General features: G+C 36.9%; 1 protein-coding gene across 3 annotated transcripts in view; it reads right to left on the bottom strand.

The window, feature by feature from the left end:
• The window catches only part of SPIDR (scaffold protein involved in DNA repair), a 193,852-nt gene that overhangs the window by 10,974 nt on the left and 165,688 nt on the right, over window positions 1-17,190 (bottom strand). For all 3 annotated transcript variants that reach the window (XR_015807293.1, XM_014874307.2, XM_088174758.1), the window contains 5 exons: window positions 15,912-16,070; window positions 6,622-6,709; window positions 4,123-4,266; window positions 3,969-4,028; window positions 553-748 (listed from right to left, as the gene is read on the bottom strand). Coding sequence is in view for 2 of the 3 variants with exons in the window: in XM_014874307.2 (XP_014729793.2) it covers window positions 553-748; window positions 3,969-4,028; window positions 4,123-4,266; window positions 6,622-6,709; window positions 15,912-16,070 (647 nt within the window). In the remaining variant the exon portion in view is untranslated. The remainder of the gene's footprint in view (window positions 1-552; window positions 749-3,968; window positions 4,029-4,122; window positions 4,267-6,621; window positions 6,710-15,911; window positions 16,071-17,190) is intronic.

Below are 17,190 nucleotides of genomic sequence, written 5' to 3'. Positions count from 1 at the left end.
GACACACAGCCTGTTGCACAGCTTTGTATGCTAGTTCACTTACATTCTGGAAGTGACTGAAGGTGTGAACCAGCCCTGCAGTCACCATACAGAACCAAACTTGAACCTCAGAAAGAGTGACTAAAAATGAAAGTAAAGTGAACTACCATAATTTCATGATCTATATGGGAACGAAGGCTCGCAGCTAAGGTGGTTTAGGAGAGCTTGTAAAATTTCTCTGTCTAAGGACATGCAAATTTCTTAATATTTTTGAGCCTTCTGTCAGCTCACAAATTTGATGGACATCAGATTCAACAGTCATCAGAGAAGACCGCCAGTAATACTGGTGGACATACAACACTGAATTTCTCCTTCACTTTTGAGATCAAGCCAAAAATACAGAAAAAGAAACCTTACAAGAAAGTTTGAATTACAGCCCCTTTCAAATTTCTCATCTCAAACTTGCAAAGTCTCATCTTCATCTGATAGTGAAAATGACCTCTCTGGAGGTCACATACTGTCAGAGATAAGGGTGCTGTTTCTGTGGGACTCCAAACCACGTGCAAAGCTTACCATTTCCCCACAGAGCATCCTTGAAGAAGAGGTGAGAGCCATGACTGAGGGCTTCTATGGTTTCCATACTGAGAACACACGACGCAGTGACTGACACAGCAACAACTTTTGGAATCCCATGAGCCACATTTTGCAGTGAGGAGTCAGTCACAAACAACAACATTTCTCTTTGATCTATAGGAACATTGTGCTTTGTCTGTGATTCGGGGAAAAAAAAAAAGAAGATACAAATTTGGAATGCAATTGTTAATTTTTTCAGTAGAAGGAAAGACTAAATATCTTCATATTTAAGTAACTCATAAAACTGACAGAAATTATTACAGTTAGGGCTTGTACAGGATAATGAGTTAAAGGTTTACTAGAATTTTTTGATATTCCTTACTTCAGATACAAACCTTAAAATCTCTACCTTAAATTAAATTTCTGAGGTTGACTCTCTGGACTCTTTGCTTTACCTCAGTCACAATTTTATCATAATTTTCTTGGACTGCACATGAGATTTGAAAATATATTTTCCAAAACAATATGTATTATATATTTATACTATATATATGGTATACATAAAAAGATAATTAGATGGTTTTATTAAGACTTACATAATTTTATTCTTAAAAAAAAAAGGAAAGAGCATTTCTACTACTAATATTGTTCCTCTGTGGGCACATTTTCTAGGTACTGTTATCAGATTCCCGAGCATAATCAAGTTGGAAGTGAAGCTTTTTCTTTCAGTTGAACAAATATCCCTAAATATTCCAATCATGCATAAAGTTAAGGAAGTAGATAACTCCTAAGTAAGAGATATATGAGTCTGAATGACAGTGCAAGTTTTCTGCCCCAGACAGGTATAAAAATATAATATCAAAACATATTTAATATTTACCAGTGCAAGGAACTTGCAAATTTTCAGATTCTAATATTTAAAAATACCTAAGATTAAATAACTTCATTAATTTAAAATAGTTTTGTTACTCTTTTTAATTAGTCTGATGATCAAAAATTAATGCTTAAAGCATTTAACTAAAAATTAAATATTGTAATGCCTGGAAAGACACGCAGCATTTTATTCTCAGAGCTGCATGTCTGTAGCAGAAGGTAATACAACAAAATCCCCAGTACTTTGTCTTTGGCTGAATTCTAACTTTGAAACCATCAGCCACACTAAACTTGGCTTTCTGCTCATGCTCGCAGCTCTTAGAGCAAATGAGATAATTGTAAATAGTGACTGGAAAAATTCACAGCTCAGACATCACAGTTATGCCTTAATGCAGCATATGCTGCCTATTGCACTACTGATGTTGTTGTTTTGCCTAGTAACTACATACATTTGGGCACCTCCTCTGCATAGATAACATTAGGACATTAGCTTCAGAGAAATGATTTTTACATCTGTCCCTTGAGAATTACTAACACATTAAAAGCTGTCTTTCAGGAAAATCATCCAAAAAGTAAATAATAATAAGAGCAAAAAATCACAAGTTAGTATAAAATCATCATCTTGCTATGTGTGACAATTTGTTCTGAACAGAGAGGACACAACAGACAAATAGCAGCAGGATTGAGTTATAAGGAAGGACAGCTCCTTAACCACAGATGGAATATATTTCCTCATATTCCTTTTCAACCACAGTTCAGATTCTGACTAATAAAAAAGCATATTTCCATTCCTTCTTCACACAAATTAAGTAATATTAATTTAAATACTTAATACTGTAGCTACAGAGAGTAAAAACTATTTTTTAAGGTACATCTGAATTAGCTCACATAGCAGATTATTTAATAATAAATCTGCAAAACAAACCAAATCATTGTCCCTTCCTCACTTATTACAACATGGTAATTTTGCATGTGGATGGTATTCTCTTGGCAAAGGCAGTTGCAGGAAACAAGCTGCTGTTTGTGATCTTCTGGGAGGACTAGGCAAGTGATAAACTAGCACCAGGTAAATACTTTTACATTCCTAGAGCAGTTATCCAGAAAGTTAAACATCACAAGAATATCTTCTATTGCTTTTCCATCATTACTTTCAAAAAATTATGAGCACTCATGTTGTTCACTTATAAAAATTACAGTTCAGCAAGTGAATAACCATTAAAAAAAGAACTAATAAACCTCCCAGGAGCAAGAAAAAAAATCATAGAACTTTTTTTCTGCTACTCAATATTCCATTCTTCAAAAATCACATCTGTTCCTGCATGCTTCATCTTTTCTCTAATTCAGTGATGAAGTGCTTGTACGCAAGAATACTGATAACTCACATCGGAATTTCAGATGTAGACATTCCTGAATTCAAAAATGTTTGGCTAGGATGCCCTCAGACTGCAATTTTATTTCATTTTTCACTAGAAGAGATTTCTTGGAAATAGGAATTTATGCATGTATGTGTCCATCTTTCTGCTGGAACACTAAAGATCCCATCCAGCTAGTCCTAATTCCATGTTTGCAAATAGTCTGTTACATTCTCAATTAGCATGGAGAAAACACAAGAGATACCCCTCATCTCAGCAGTTAAAAGTACTCCCTGCCTAAAAATTAAATCATAATTCATTGGCTTTTGAAGCAAAAGGGCAAGACCTAAATTAAATTTATGTCTCAAACTTGTGGGAAGCATCTCCAGCTATTTTGCTGGCCGTTCTGGAATTTCTTTGTCTTTGGTTCATATGCTTTGATTCACACTTTGTTCCTTGTGGAGCTGATGGACAATTGCAAATTATTCTCTGCTAGAATTTAGTGCTGGCTGTACTGAGGATACAGTCGCCAGGAAAAAATAAATAAATCAGCAACAAAAAAATTCCTTTAACTACTAAGAGAGCTAACAGCATTATGAAAGAACATCGTAGCATCGTTCAGAAACAAATAAAACATAATTGTAAGCTTTCCGGCACAGTATGGAAGGCAGATGTATTTACCTAAGAGTTCCTCCCTTTTACTACTTAGTGGACCATAAAAGCCAAATTTGCTTGAGGGGCTTCTATGGAAGTTAATGGAAATCACCCACACACTTGCATGAAAAGAGCAAAACTGTATTTTTATATAATCATCATCTGTTCCACTCTATCCCCCAAAACCCAGTTGACTGGGAGCTTCTTGCTAAGTTCCTAAGGACAGCATTCAGCTATAAATCGAGCCTCAACTAACTTCCTGTGAGCTCCCTCTCCAGAGTGCAATATTATGTCTGGTTAGATAGCAATTTATTCAGGAATAATTCACTTTCTAGATTGAATGGCATTGAATGGCATTGAAACCAGTGATGCAGTTCATTTTACCTTTCACAAGCATTTTAGACATGGTGATAATTCTGCCCATACAACTCTTGAAGATAATCCTGGCATTTGGTTTACCCCTAAACAAGATGAATCTTCTTCACATAAACATTACATTTATTTTATGTCGAATTCTCTGATAAGCAAAAAGATTACCTGCAGCCTTTGATAGAGCACTTGGGCCCAGAAGCTACACCGCTCATTACAACCATTGATCTGAAAATGACACAAAAATAGGGAATGAGACAACTGTGATACCAGAAATCCAGTGGTAAAAAGTATGTGTTATCTGATTTGTAAAGCAGATTACCCGAAGAATTTCCTTTAGACCATGAACAGCTGGTGGCTGGTACAAATTAGAAATCTGTTCTTCCTCATCCACTTCCACATGTATTTCACCAGACTGAACAGTAAGAATGTAACAGAAGCTGGGAGGAGGAAGATTAGTTGTCATCTATTAAAAAATAAGAAAAAGAAATGTGACCATAGAAAAGGCACTTTAATTTAGTCAGTCAAGTTTTACAATAATAGGCCAAATGAACAAAACTATTTACATTTTAAGATAAATGGGGAAACAAAATTATATGGTAAATAACAAGGACTCTGATGTAGAAGTTGAGTTAATAAACCAACAGTCACCAGTTATAAGTGAAATCAGCTTGTGTGTATCATACTTTCCACAATCTAACATTGATCCTCATCACAAAAACAACTCATAACTTAGCACACTTGGCAAACACAGTGACTATTTCAAGGTGTTTTTTGTTGTTTGGCGTATTTTTGTCACATGGTAGGAGTGCATCTATTAGGTGTTTTTTTTGTTGGTGTTTTTTTTGTTTGGTTGTATTTGGGTTTTTTTTTTGACATCCATAGCTTTTCTGAGATTTGGGAGATTTGGGGACTTTTGCATGTGGGTGGGTTTTTGTGATAGTAAACAGCTGCCGAACTTTTAAAGCTGCCAAATTAAATCCAGGACAGCACAAGGAGATAATGAAGAACAGGAATGCAAGAGCTGCAAGAACTGCTCTCTTTGTGGTATGCCAGATTTTTCTTTTCCCCTTAAAAAGTACCATGACGTAACAAATTTATCAATCACCACTTAGAGAAGTCCCAAGCTGGAAAGACTTCTCAGAAAAGAAAAGACAATGCTAGAAGATAATTTTTATTGCAAATATGGTAATATACTCTTTTAACAACGTTTGTTGTTAATAAAACATTTAATTTAATATAAGAAGTATGAATATATTAAAGACAGTTGCCCACCCATTAAAAAGAATCTGCTTAAAGAAAAACAAAAGCAAAGGAAGCTGATACCCAAACTCTGTTTGCCTCTGACAGCATTAAAGAAGGTATTTAAATGTACATACAGCTCAAAAGAAATCCCTTCCACAGACACTTCCCAACAACATTATCATCATGCTGGCAATATTATTTATGCATTGATGTATAAAACTGCTTCCATAAAACTGTGCATAAAACGATACTGTTTGTATCAAGAAAAATGTATCTCAATTGAAAGAACTCCACCCAGCCAAAAACATGTAGCATAAGACTGCAAGCTGTGGTTCTTTGTGGAATTAGTTTCTATTTCAAACCCACGACAGAGGTGTAAATTACATGATTACAGCACGTTTCCTCCACTTTTAGGTTGTTAATAAAATAGAAAAAAAGAAGAAATAACAAGAGTCATAACAACACTAAATGACATTTAAGAGCTTTGCCTCAGCCATAGATATTCCCATTCTGTTGCCCACATTATTTTAATGCACAAACCCATCCATTCCTCTGAGACTTCCAAAACATTTCGATGAAAGGGAGAATCAAAGAGAGCACAGCTATTTCACTCAGTTTCAGTCTTGATTTTATTATTAACTGAGGTCTTTTTGTTCTTTAATATAAACCCTTGGACAATGCAAAGAACACTCTACATTGCAGAGGAAAGATTCTTGGACTTTAGAAATAACTAGCCATATCCATCTTCAATATTCTCTGGTTTTGAAACTTGTTTATTTCCAGCTTTCCCTTCTGTTTCCTATATTGACTCCTTTGGTCTAAAACCAATTTTTAATACCACTAACTTCTTCCCAAAGAACACTCCATACAAGAACATCAAGACAGCCCAAGCACTTGGCAGCCCAGAAGTTCCTCAAATGGTGTCGTATTACCAAAATGATTTGATGTGACAGAACACCTTTTCAAAGACAAAAGCTAACTGAAGTAAAATTACAAATGTGATTTCAGTTTTGTGAATATATAGTAACATACTTTAAATCAATTTCTATATTTTCCCACCCCCTAAAATCACAGAAACATTCATGAATCTTTAATAATTACTTTTATGTTCATCCTTCTGACTTCACATGAAACAAGTATCAGTCAAAGTCATCCTAACTAGTAAGAGATCTGATTCCAGCAGTCACTCTTCTTCACAGAAGTTAATCTTCAGAAAAGTGCTTTCAAACCTATGGCTGCAAAGCGCTTTTAACAAATAAGTTAATATCCTTGTATATAGATTTCTCAGCAGCCTCCATGATACCTAGTATCTCCTTACTCCTGCAAGGAGAAGAGAGGAAGAATTTGTCTGGACATCTTATCATTCTAGCTCTAGAGGATTAATAAGGGGGTAATTGCATAATTTTGGAAAGATGCTGCTGATCCAGAGGGCTTCAGATTAGCATGGGTGGTTGTTAGACTCAGTAAAACAAAACTTGGTAGGTAAAAAGAGGGAGAGAGTCTAAACATGATTATACCACCATCAAAAATACTAGCTGTGAGTGAAAAAAATCATATCCATAGTAACAAAACTTACCATTTCAGAGTCTTGACTTTGTCCAGGAACTTTTACAGGCACTACTGGAGGCCACAGACTGTCTATCAGACTAAACAGTCCTAACGCCCTTCAAAGAGACCAATAAAATCAGGTTCAAAATGTTTTCCAGTGTTACACATTATATTAAAAAGATTCATTAAGAAATGTAATCTAAACCATTGCATGATTATGAAAACAATTTAAAATCATATTTGTTTTCTGGAAGCTGGTTTTGATTTGGTCTAGTTAAATCTCCATCGCTTCTGCTGCTGGGTGGAGAGGGAGGGAAGGGATGTATCACATGCAGTGACAAGCAAGTCATATTTAATCCTTTGCCACAAACAACTTGCTACACGATACAATTCAGGGGAACTGGGGTAAATGGTAGCTTGGGAAGGACACAGATATCAGCACAACTTTTTTTAAAAAGTAGCTTTTAGCTATTTAACTATTTAAAAGTTTTACTTCTAACATTTCATTTCTACTGGGTTGTTTTGGGGGGGGCGTTGTTTGTGTGTGCTTTTTGCTGGGTTTTTAGTTGTTGTTGACAGCTGATTGTAACTGCTTTCAGGAAAATCAGCAATTATCAGATACAGAGAAACAACAGGCAAGATTTTGTTAAGTACATGAGAGAACGAGTACAAGCAGAGAACGATCTCCTTCCTTCCCACACAGCTGCTCACTCAGTTATGGTTTGTATTTATTAAGTTTGCAAGTTTCACATTTTTTATTTAAAAAACAAATATAAAATTAACAGTCCATCACACTAAGGTAAGGTGTTGACCAGTCTTTAGCAAACGAAGCCATACTTTGCAGAAGTTCAGTGGCTGCCTTGGGAGTTGATGGAACTGTCTCTGCTGGACAGGCAGGAGCAGCTGAGGGAGGGGAAATAGCTACAGAAAACCAACTTGAAGAGACTGCATTTTTGAGTTAAAGCTCTCAGCTGTCTTATCCCAGTTCTCTGTTCTATGCAGTCGAAACACAGAGATCTGGATTTTAACCCCACATTGCCTCCAAGTTGTCTGTTCCTCCAATTAAGAAAACCACGATTTCTGAAACAACTCTAAAAAATGAAGTCCAAAACTTGTTAAAAGTAATACTAGCTTCTAAACCCAACTGTTTAGAAGGAAACCACATACCCTGTTTACAGGGCTGAAGCACGTTGCAATATGCTGCTTCTCTTCAAGGGGTCATGGAAACTTTCCTTTTAAAGTTCTGCTTTTAGCTCACTTCTGCTTAAGCTCATTTATTTCTGCATTTCCTTAGTCCTTCTCTGGATCCTTAGACTTTGGGTGTCTACAGTGAGCTTCTCAGCATGTTTTTTCACTGCCTGTGATTCAGTGTTAATAGTGATGCCTTTGGACCAGCTCTGCAAGAAGTTTTATGTGTAAATCTCAGAGGAGATCTCGGGGAATACAACTTCGGGCTCACAATTCAGGTAACAAGCTGGCAGACTCAAAAGACATTGTTGCTACCTGTAGCTGTGTTCTCCACATGAATAAACAGACTAGAGACACAAAAGTGCTACTCTTTCACAAAAATGGACTTCCTGACTTACAAAGCATCATCCCCAAGTCTGTAGAAGGAGAGAGACTGGGGTAGTTTTGATGTTTGGAGGGTTTTTTTAATTTTAGTTTGGGTTTTTTGTTCGTTTCTTTGTTTTTTAACAGTCATGACATTACAACACACAAAGCAATATTCCCTAGGTATTAAAGCTACTTTCCAGCAAACTTGACCACTTGAATCCTTGACCCGGGCAAGATTTTCTGGTTTGTATAGTACAGAATGATATCTGACACAAGGAAGGCCAATGCCTAGAGGAACTAATGGGTCTTGCTAAGTGGGAGATAAAAAGGAGAGCTACAAAACAAGAGCAGAGCCTGCTGTAAGCAGTTGCATAAGAAGCCTCCATCACACGACCCACAGCACAAGGTCGGAGCACAGATACGAACTTACCACAAACTGTGTGCACTGAGAATGCACATTGATCAACTTAGAGCAACTAAGCCATGTTGTTTGTTGCATGCTCACATCTTCACACAGATTGATCCCTCACATGCATTTTTAAGTGTTCACAAAGGACATGAAGTCGTCCTTTCTTCTTTAGCTCGCTTCTAACTTGTTGTCCTGTGTCAGAATATCTAAGACATATGGTACACTTTCTTCCATTCTTTGTGCCCTTTTGGAGAAGGCCATCTACTGCTTGAACTAGGAGCACTTAATTAATTGTAGATGACAGTATTTGTTTGCAAGCAGGCAGAGGATCAGTGCTGGGTGGGGTAAGTCTCCTGAACATCTTGGGCCCATCATTTCTTTGACACCAGTCAGGCCAAGGGCAGAGACAAACCAAAGGATTAGCAAGTTCCAAATCACATCCTGCTGTGATCCTTGTCTATGAGCTGGGATGCTCTCTCCTGGAGCTCTCACTCCATCAGTCAGTGTCCCTGGTGGGGAGCTCCCTGGTTGCTCCACACACTTACACACCTCCAGGAAAGTTAACTCTCTCTTTACACTTACGGGCTTCAACTTAGCAGAAGGGAGAATGAAGTGAGGGCACTGACAGTGGAGAAATGACAAAGACATTGTGTCCTCCTCTGCAGAAGGTCGTTATTCTCACAGAAAGAATAAAATTAATTCCCTTCACTGGCCAAGTAACACTCAAACTCCAGTTCAATCTGATTTGAACAATGGGTGCAGTTTATTCAACATGTGTAGCCTTCTTCAGCTATAGAGGCAGGACAAGAGATGAACAGCTGGCTCTGTGCTACAGTGAAGGGGCATAGTTAGCTCCCATGTGCATATGGAGCCTCTCTGGATACACAAGACAAAATAAAAACATTAAAATTTTGCTCTGTGTGTGTAATTACTAGTTACTTTGGAAAAAAAAATCACAAAAGAACAGACTTCTAAGAAAGGAAAACCAAAATAAGAAGTGAGAAGAAATAGGCTCAAGGATTCAAAAAGAAAAATGAACATGTAAAGTATTTTGAATAACTTTTTTTTTTCTTTTACTTCAGAGACCAGGGCTCTATTGTAGTATTCTATAACTTTGCAAAGAAAAAGGAAAAAAAAAGACTAAATCTACAGCAGGAGAAGGACAAAAATAATCTACAAGATTCTAAATGACACACTCAACTCTCTACTTTCCATGCCAGGCCTAACTCTGTTTTTGGTAAAACAAATTTTATCCCATCCTAAATATGTATATTTCCAGTGCCTAACACCAACACAATAAGACTACCAGTAACCCCAAAGGAGTGTTACAGTAAAAATTGATTTCCACAGAAATTTGGACTTATGACAGGTAGACATGTCTCTTTTCTATAAACCCACATCTTCAAGCTATGCTTATATATAATGAGATTTTATATATGTATGTGTGTACATACATATAATAAGCAAAATCGGGTTTTTTTGTGTCCTTAATTATTTTTATTATCCAAGATCCTCAAAAGACATCTCTCTTAACCCTTCTGTGCTAAACTTCAGTATATCTTTTCCCTGTATCCATAAATGCAAACTGCCTGCTGTGTACCCAGACATCAGGCAAAGAATTAAAAAAGGATTTTAAATTTTTAAATACTGTTAAGCAGGCTAAATACATGACTGAGAAACCAGTACTTACTATCAGAACATCTCTGATCCTGTGCAAATTCCATTTATTTCATACTACAATCTGTTTCAAAAGTCAAACAACTCTGATTTTTCAAAACTGCATTTCACTGATTCTGACCTGACAACTTATTTTATAACCTAATAAGAAGATTTTGTTTATTTCCCTCAAAAGCATGAAGTTTCAGCTACAGTTCTGGTCCAAGAACTTTCTGTGTGCCATACCTGATCCAACTTTTAACATATGGCTTATGGTTTGGGGGGAGTTTTCAATTTTAATAATCATAAAAGGCTCAGGGGAAAAATCACTAGAGGGAGAAAACACCAGAAATATCAGAGAAAAAAGAAGGCACATAAACTGGGAAAAAAGGAACACTGTGTAAGGTTTACAGCAAGGAGCAGAAAGATGTTAGCTAGGATTCTCTTCCAGCATCTTCCACAGCTTTGCTCTGAGGACTCGGGACTTGGAACTTCTCTGCTTCCTCCTCTCCTACTTCTTAAACTTTTTGTCTAAAGCAAAGCAGTTTTCTTTGGCACTGTCAGTCTCAATTTTTGAGGACTCAAAAATAAAGCAATTCTTAGCCCTCTGTGCAAAACTAATAAATTCCTTAATAATCACCTGGACTGCATAAGCTTCAACTGTCAAGGGACAAGCAATCCAAATATAAAACTGATACTGTAGGCTCTCTCTCTCTCTCTCTTCCTTTAATTGACCTACTAAGATCTTGCAGTGCACAAACTATGCAACACCACATTTTCTCAGTCTTGAGTAATAAAAGCAACAAAATCACAAATCAAAAATCTGAGCCTACTAAAACAGCATCTTTGTCAAAACGCAAAGAGGGAGGAAGGACTGCTGGCCTCTTTTTTCCCAATTTTTCTTTAGATATATGCAATAATATAGTTGAATGATTTACATACTTTAGTAATTCAATTTTCTATAGTATATTAGAAATTACACATACTACATTAAACCTCTGAAATTATAACACAAAAGTACTTTTGATTCAATATGGCTATGCCTATGTTATTCTCCAATGCTGATTACTAAAGAGATTAATGACACAAGCACTAAGATTTAAGCAGCAGTCCATGTTTGCTAAAGAATAGAAAATTCAGGAAATAAAAAACTTCATTTCTGATACAAAAGGAGCTGTAAAAATGAATATAAAAATAATGCCAATATTCAAAACTTCAATGTAATTTCTGAAATTATGCTTTAAATGAAGCTCAACATTCAACCACAGAAATTACTGAAGTGTTTCAGGACCTCAAAACCCAGAGATATGGGTGGATCTTTTAGATGGCAGTCTTCTTGGAGGAGGGAAAACCAAAGGAAGGAAGTAATGACCTCCTTGCTCTGTGGAAAGTTCTTACTATTACATTTCCTGTCAATGTCTAGCAGTTGAAACACTTATTTGTGCAGCAGTTAGCAGTGGTCCTATCTTCTGAGGGCAAAATAATATGAAGAGAAAGTATACAGTGAAGGGTAAAGGGGAAAAATTAGAGAAATTGAGGCCAGAGAAGTATGTGACTCAAATAAAAAGAGAAAAAAAGTAGAAAATTATGAAAACCCTCAAGCACAATAGTGACCACTACAAACATACAGGGAGATTTCACATTTCAGTGCCTAACATTTGAAAGTTTAAAATGACAAACAACAGAAGCCAACTTTATTTGAAAATGCAGAAATTTCTCAGAAAGACATGACACTGGTTGATGAACTCAATATTCAGAGCCTGTTTACTGTAGAGGAAAATGCAACAGATAATACAGCCTGCCATGAATTAAATGTTGGCTCAAAAAGCCAAAGCTTATGAGTTGATGCATTCTTCAAAGTATTTTAGCCTATCCAACACAAGTGTGGATTTTAGCACTCTACATGCAGCAGTTGCCTCCTCTTTTGAAGATTATTAACCATTTTTTCAATTTAGGGACAAAATTTGTACTGACATCCTGTGTTCTTCCTCCCCTCTCCATTTTTAAATTGCTGTCATCTTTCTGTTCTGCTGCAGAGAAACTCTTCATATTTCTAACATATAAGAAAGCATAAAGAGAAGAAGCAGGTATATCTGCTACACTCAGCAGTAAGACAACCCAATGGTAGGAAAATCAGGTGAAAAGACCCAAATTGTCAAAATCCAGATTATTACTCTGTGTGGAACTCCAGGCAGGGCTAAAAAAATCAGTATTTTTTGTTGATAAAGACAGGTCTCTAACTCCAAAGATTATCTCAGATCATTGAAATTAATTTCTGGTAGGAAGCAGGAACCATGACAATTTATAGGTTATTTACTCCTGAGGCATTTTAGTGCTCAGCCCCTGCATCTAATTGCATTCATTTAGTTTCTGGTTATACCTGACATACCTGAAACATGCCTGGGACCTATTAAAACAGGGGGGCTGCATGTGCTGCATATGGATTCTTAACCAGCATTCCTGCCTCTAGCAGCACAGCCCCAAAATCTCACTTCCTCTTTCTCAAGGGGCTGAATTTAAGACTGACACAGGAGGCAGTGGGAGGGTGAGGGTGAGAACATGAGCCTCTAAGGAGTCAACACCACCAGCAGACTTTCAATTAATATTTTTCAGTCTTCTCCCTTTAAACCACTGTACTTTTTTTCTTCTTTTTTGCTGATACTAAGCACGTAGTCCAGGGAATAGCTGTAGGAAAGGCTAGGTGACAAGTATGACTGAGAGGCTGAAGAGAAAGGCTGTCAGGAAACAGATACTGAACCACACAAGTTCAGTCAGTTGCCACACTACTGCTTCCTACTTTAGCCAACAGCCTCACAAACAAAGAACTGCTGGAAACCAGGCACTGAACAAGCCATGGAAACTCTGCCATGATTCAGCCATGTCCCTCTGTCTTACAGGATTGCCAGAAACTGGACTGCAAAGGGAAACAACATTTCCTTTGCTGGACTGCAAAGGGAAGGATTTCTTGCAGGGATGGTTTAGGGGAGCATGCTTTATGTGGGGTATAGGCCTGGCTCTGAAAACCACCTAAATCAGTAAAAGACTTTCAAACAATGTATGCGAGACCCTGCTACTTTGTCAAAGCATATTGAAAAACAATATTCAACATTAAAAGTGCTTCTCTCAATGTAAGGTTACTATCACTCCAATTTTTTTACAGAGCTGATCTTCGTCAAGACAGGACATGGTTGTGTAAGTTCTTATCCCACTTTTCTCTTGGAACACAAGTGTTTTCTTATCAGGGAAGAAATGTGTTTAGTTTCTTTAGCACTCCTTAACAGTATAGGTCTGTTCCAAAGATCAAGTAACGTGTTCAGCTGGGTTTTCCCCTGGGTGTAAAATACCCTTTATCACAGGCTTATTGGTTTTTAGCCCTTGAAATGAAATTTCAGCTTACAACAGTGATTTTTAAATTGCATTTACCGGAATGATGTCAAATAGCACTTGAAATAAATATTTGATGATGAGGATGGATGATGGCCTGGAAATTTTTTGAACAATAACAGTGGTTCATTGATGCAAAACTCTTGAGAAGCTCTTGTATCTATTAGCAAATCTCCTCTATCTCACAGAGGGACTGAGGAAACACTCTGATTACAGTCCATGTGACTGTGGGACAACATGAACATATGGGATCTTATTAGCCACTCCTGGCTTTCTCTAGATCATGGGCTTCAAAGGCACACACAGGAAAAGTCATTACTTTTCCCTCGTATTTCCTACATTTTCTTCCGTTTTAGCCACTTTAAAAGCCACTGTCAGACTCCAGGGAATAAACAGTTTCAAAGCCATCTCCTTCCAAAAAGTAATTGGCATTCTCAAAAAAAAAAAAAAGGGCAGCAGTCTTTCTTGCAGGGCAGACCACATAGTTCTTACTCACTCATGTGCTGCAAGCCAAGGTTGGGTGCTCACAGGCATAAGCCATCATGTGCTTGGATACACCAGTGGCTCTGGAAATCCATTTATCCAGTGGCAATGAGTTCTACAGCTTAATTATGCTCTCTCAGAGTAAGTACTCTCTAAGTATTCATTTCAGCTATGGCTTTACTGTGGTTTCCATCACACCTAGAATGTGTCCCAAACACTTAAAAGTAATAAAAAGCTATAAAGCAGAACTTAGGCTAAAACAATTAAGAAAAAAATAACCCCCTGAACAATTCCCCCACCCACCCATCTTGTACAATGAAATCACGTTTTAACCGCTGCACTGTCCCCGAAGCTACACTATACTCATTTTCTTTTAATGTTCCCTAGCAGGGTTACCACCAGCACAGCTCCAGCTGAGCCACCAGCATTTTCAGCAGTGTGTCTTCAGAACGTCCTCAGAATAGCCAGAAGTAAGTCACTGCTGCTTTGAAACAGAATTTACATTAGAAAAAGTCTGTCTCTTATTAGTTAGGCAGAGTACTGGAAGCACCAGCAGCCAGTTGTAAAACTTCATTTGTATCCAGAATTCCAAAGCCATTATTTAATTTGTTTGGAAAAAATGTAACTTGAAAAAAAAAGCCAACAAAATAATTAAATAAGAAGACGTGTTTGTTATTAAAGATCCATAAAAATGCAAGGAGGCTCAAAATCCAAAGGCTCTGAAAATTAACACTGCAAGTACATAAAAAGAAAAGCATACTGAATAGAGCTGGCTCGAAAACAACAATTCCATTTTGCTAAACATTTCAAAGCTTTGAAATTTGTTTTTGTTCCAATATGAAACAAAAATGAGACTTTCTCAAAGTTTTCATGAAATGAGAATGAGAGAAAGAATATTCACTCCCTCTGGACCTGAAAAAAATCTTCCCAACAAATCTGTCTCCAAAATAGATAATGTTTCCATGAAACATTCTGGTTTTGATGAAACAGCATTTTTCAACAGGAAAAAAAGTGTCAGCAGAAATACCATAGCCATTCTAATAGCAAAGGCTTATCTAGATCGGATGCTTGGACGAATAAATTATGTTGAGAACTGAACCAATCTAATTATATTTATATAGGTCCCCATGAGAACATTGTATCATTCTCCTTAGAAAGATACTCTGTAAGATAATCAATCTATTTAATTTTTTCCCTTGACTAAAGATATTTTATTTGAAGAAAATAACAGGAATCACAGAATAAGCAAAATCTGAGATATACTATAAGTAAATTTGTTACTTACCTGGGGGAATTTTTCTATAAAGCTATTGACATTCTTATTCCAAAATAAGAATGGCTTTAAGATTTACAAGATTATTTTTGTTTTGTTTTAAGAAACTTAAACTGTGGTTCTAAAACCATACGGACTTAACAGAATTAAACCCTCATATACTAAAGGAAAGTCTGTGCTAGAAACTTCAAGCCATACTGGGCAGCACTGGAGAAAATGTGTAGTAAAAAAATCCTCAATGAAAGGGAAATGAACTAATGTTTTTAAACCTCTGAATCTACTGAAGAGGAAGAAAACATTCATATTTTATGAAATACTGTACACAGTAATTCCTTACTCTGTTAAGTGTGTATTTGTGCATTAACTTACTTATATGCTCGTTTTGGAGAATTGTTGGCTCAGGCACAGTTGGATGCCCCAAAGGTGGCAATGAGGACATTTCATTGAACAAAGCCAAGTTCAGTTGTTCCAAAGAATGTTGGTCACAGAAATAAATAAAAAGGCACATCATCTTTGCTTGCCACAACAAGCAATATGTTCTTCCATTAATTGTTCTCACCTTCCTCTTGTAGTTCTCTGCAAAATCTTCATTCCAGCTAAGCAGCAAGATTTTCCTTCCCACCTCCTGCAGTACTGCTCAATGTCATCTGTGGAACTCAGGGACTGCAGCTGCACTTCACTGAACATGCCATAGGCATCCTGGACAAGGAGGCATAACCTGCAAAACATTCCTCCATTACTCACTGGCATCTGTTCATAACAAACCAGTGAGCAAAGTTCTGAAAACCATATTACAAACTTCAGGACAGGGCTTATCCTCTGCAGTATCTGCAGAATTCCTATCGAGTATGTATCAATAAACAAACCCAACATCATTAAGGGTTTTCTCATGTACATTTTCAGGACATAACAGGGCCATGCAGGAGAGAAGCATCACTGAAAAAAAGAGTACAGGGCTTGCACCAGGGATTAGATTAATTAACTGCTATGCACTATATGGCTTGTGTACTTGAAAACAAAGAAAGTTGAGTTTTGGCCTTACTTGAGGTGAATTCTACAATAGAGACAGAATAACAATAGAAACATGAATATGTGTGTGTTTATAAATATAAAAATTCTGCTTAGATGTAAGCAAAGCAACATATTTCACAAGTAATAATCACTGAGACTGGCAAAGCAACCATTACATTTTCTCACACTTCTTTTAAAAAAGAGTCTCCAGGATGCAAAAAAGAGTGAAACATCAATTTTTCTTTAAAGAAGAACAAAACTAAACAAAACAACATAAAACTGGAGATTGGTATATTCAGAATTGGGTATGAAGCCCAGAGGAACTATTTTAAGAAGGTAATTAAAGAACCTGCTAAACAAACAATTTGATAAAAATCTATGGAAGTAGGGGCTGTAGGGCTGGGAAGTATTGCTTAACCAACTTGATGGCATTTTGAGAAGATAGTACTGTCATAACAGATAAGGCAAAATCAGTGGATGTCATACATTTAGATAGTCAAAAGCACATTTCACAAGATTCTGCACCTGAGATGAGCAGTCACGATAGCATGAATCATGCAGGGCTGGAGGAAGGAGGCCCCTGTCTACAAGATTTGTTTTAATTGCCTCAGAAAGAGACAGTTAAGCATGGAAACTTTTCAAAGGGGGAAAAAAAATTACCTTTGAGGGTAGCACACACATCTTTTTTTCCAGTAAAACTCAAGGGTGCACCAGGCAGCAGAATTCAGTTCATTTCAAAGGTACATACCGAAACTACCCTCCCCAGAACAGCACCATTGTTCCCAGCAAGTCAACTCCAACTGCTTTTGGAACACATCCTATAACAC

The sequence above is a fragment of the Sturnus vulgaris genome, chromosome 1 (assembly GCF_052056855.1).
Source record: "Sturnus vulgaris isolate bStuVul1 chromosome 1, bStuVul1.hap1, whole genome shotgun sequence".
Classification (NCBI taxonomy): domain Eukaryota; kingdom Metazoa; phylum Chordata; class Aves; order Passeriformes; family Sturnidae; genus Sturnus; species Sturnus vulgaris.
Note: the sequence above shows the minus strand (reverse complement) of the source record. Positions and strands in the feature narration are given on the sequence as shown.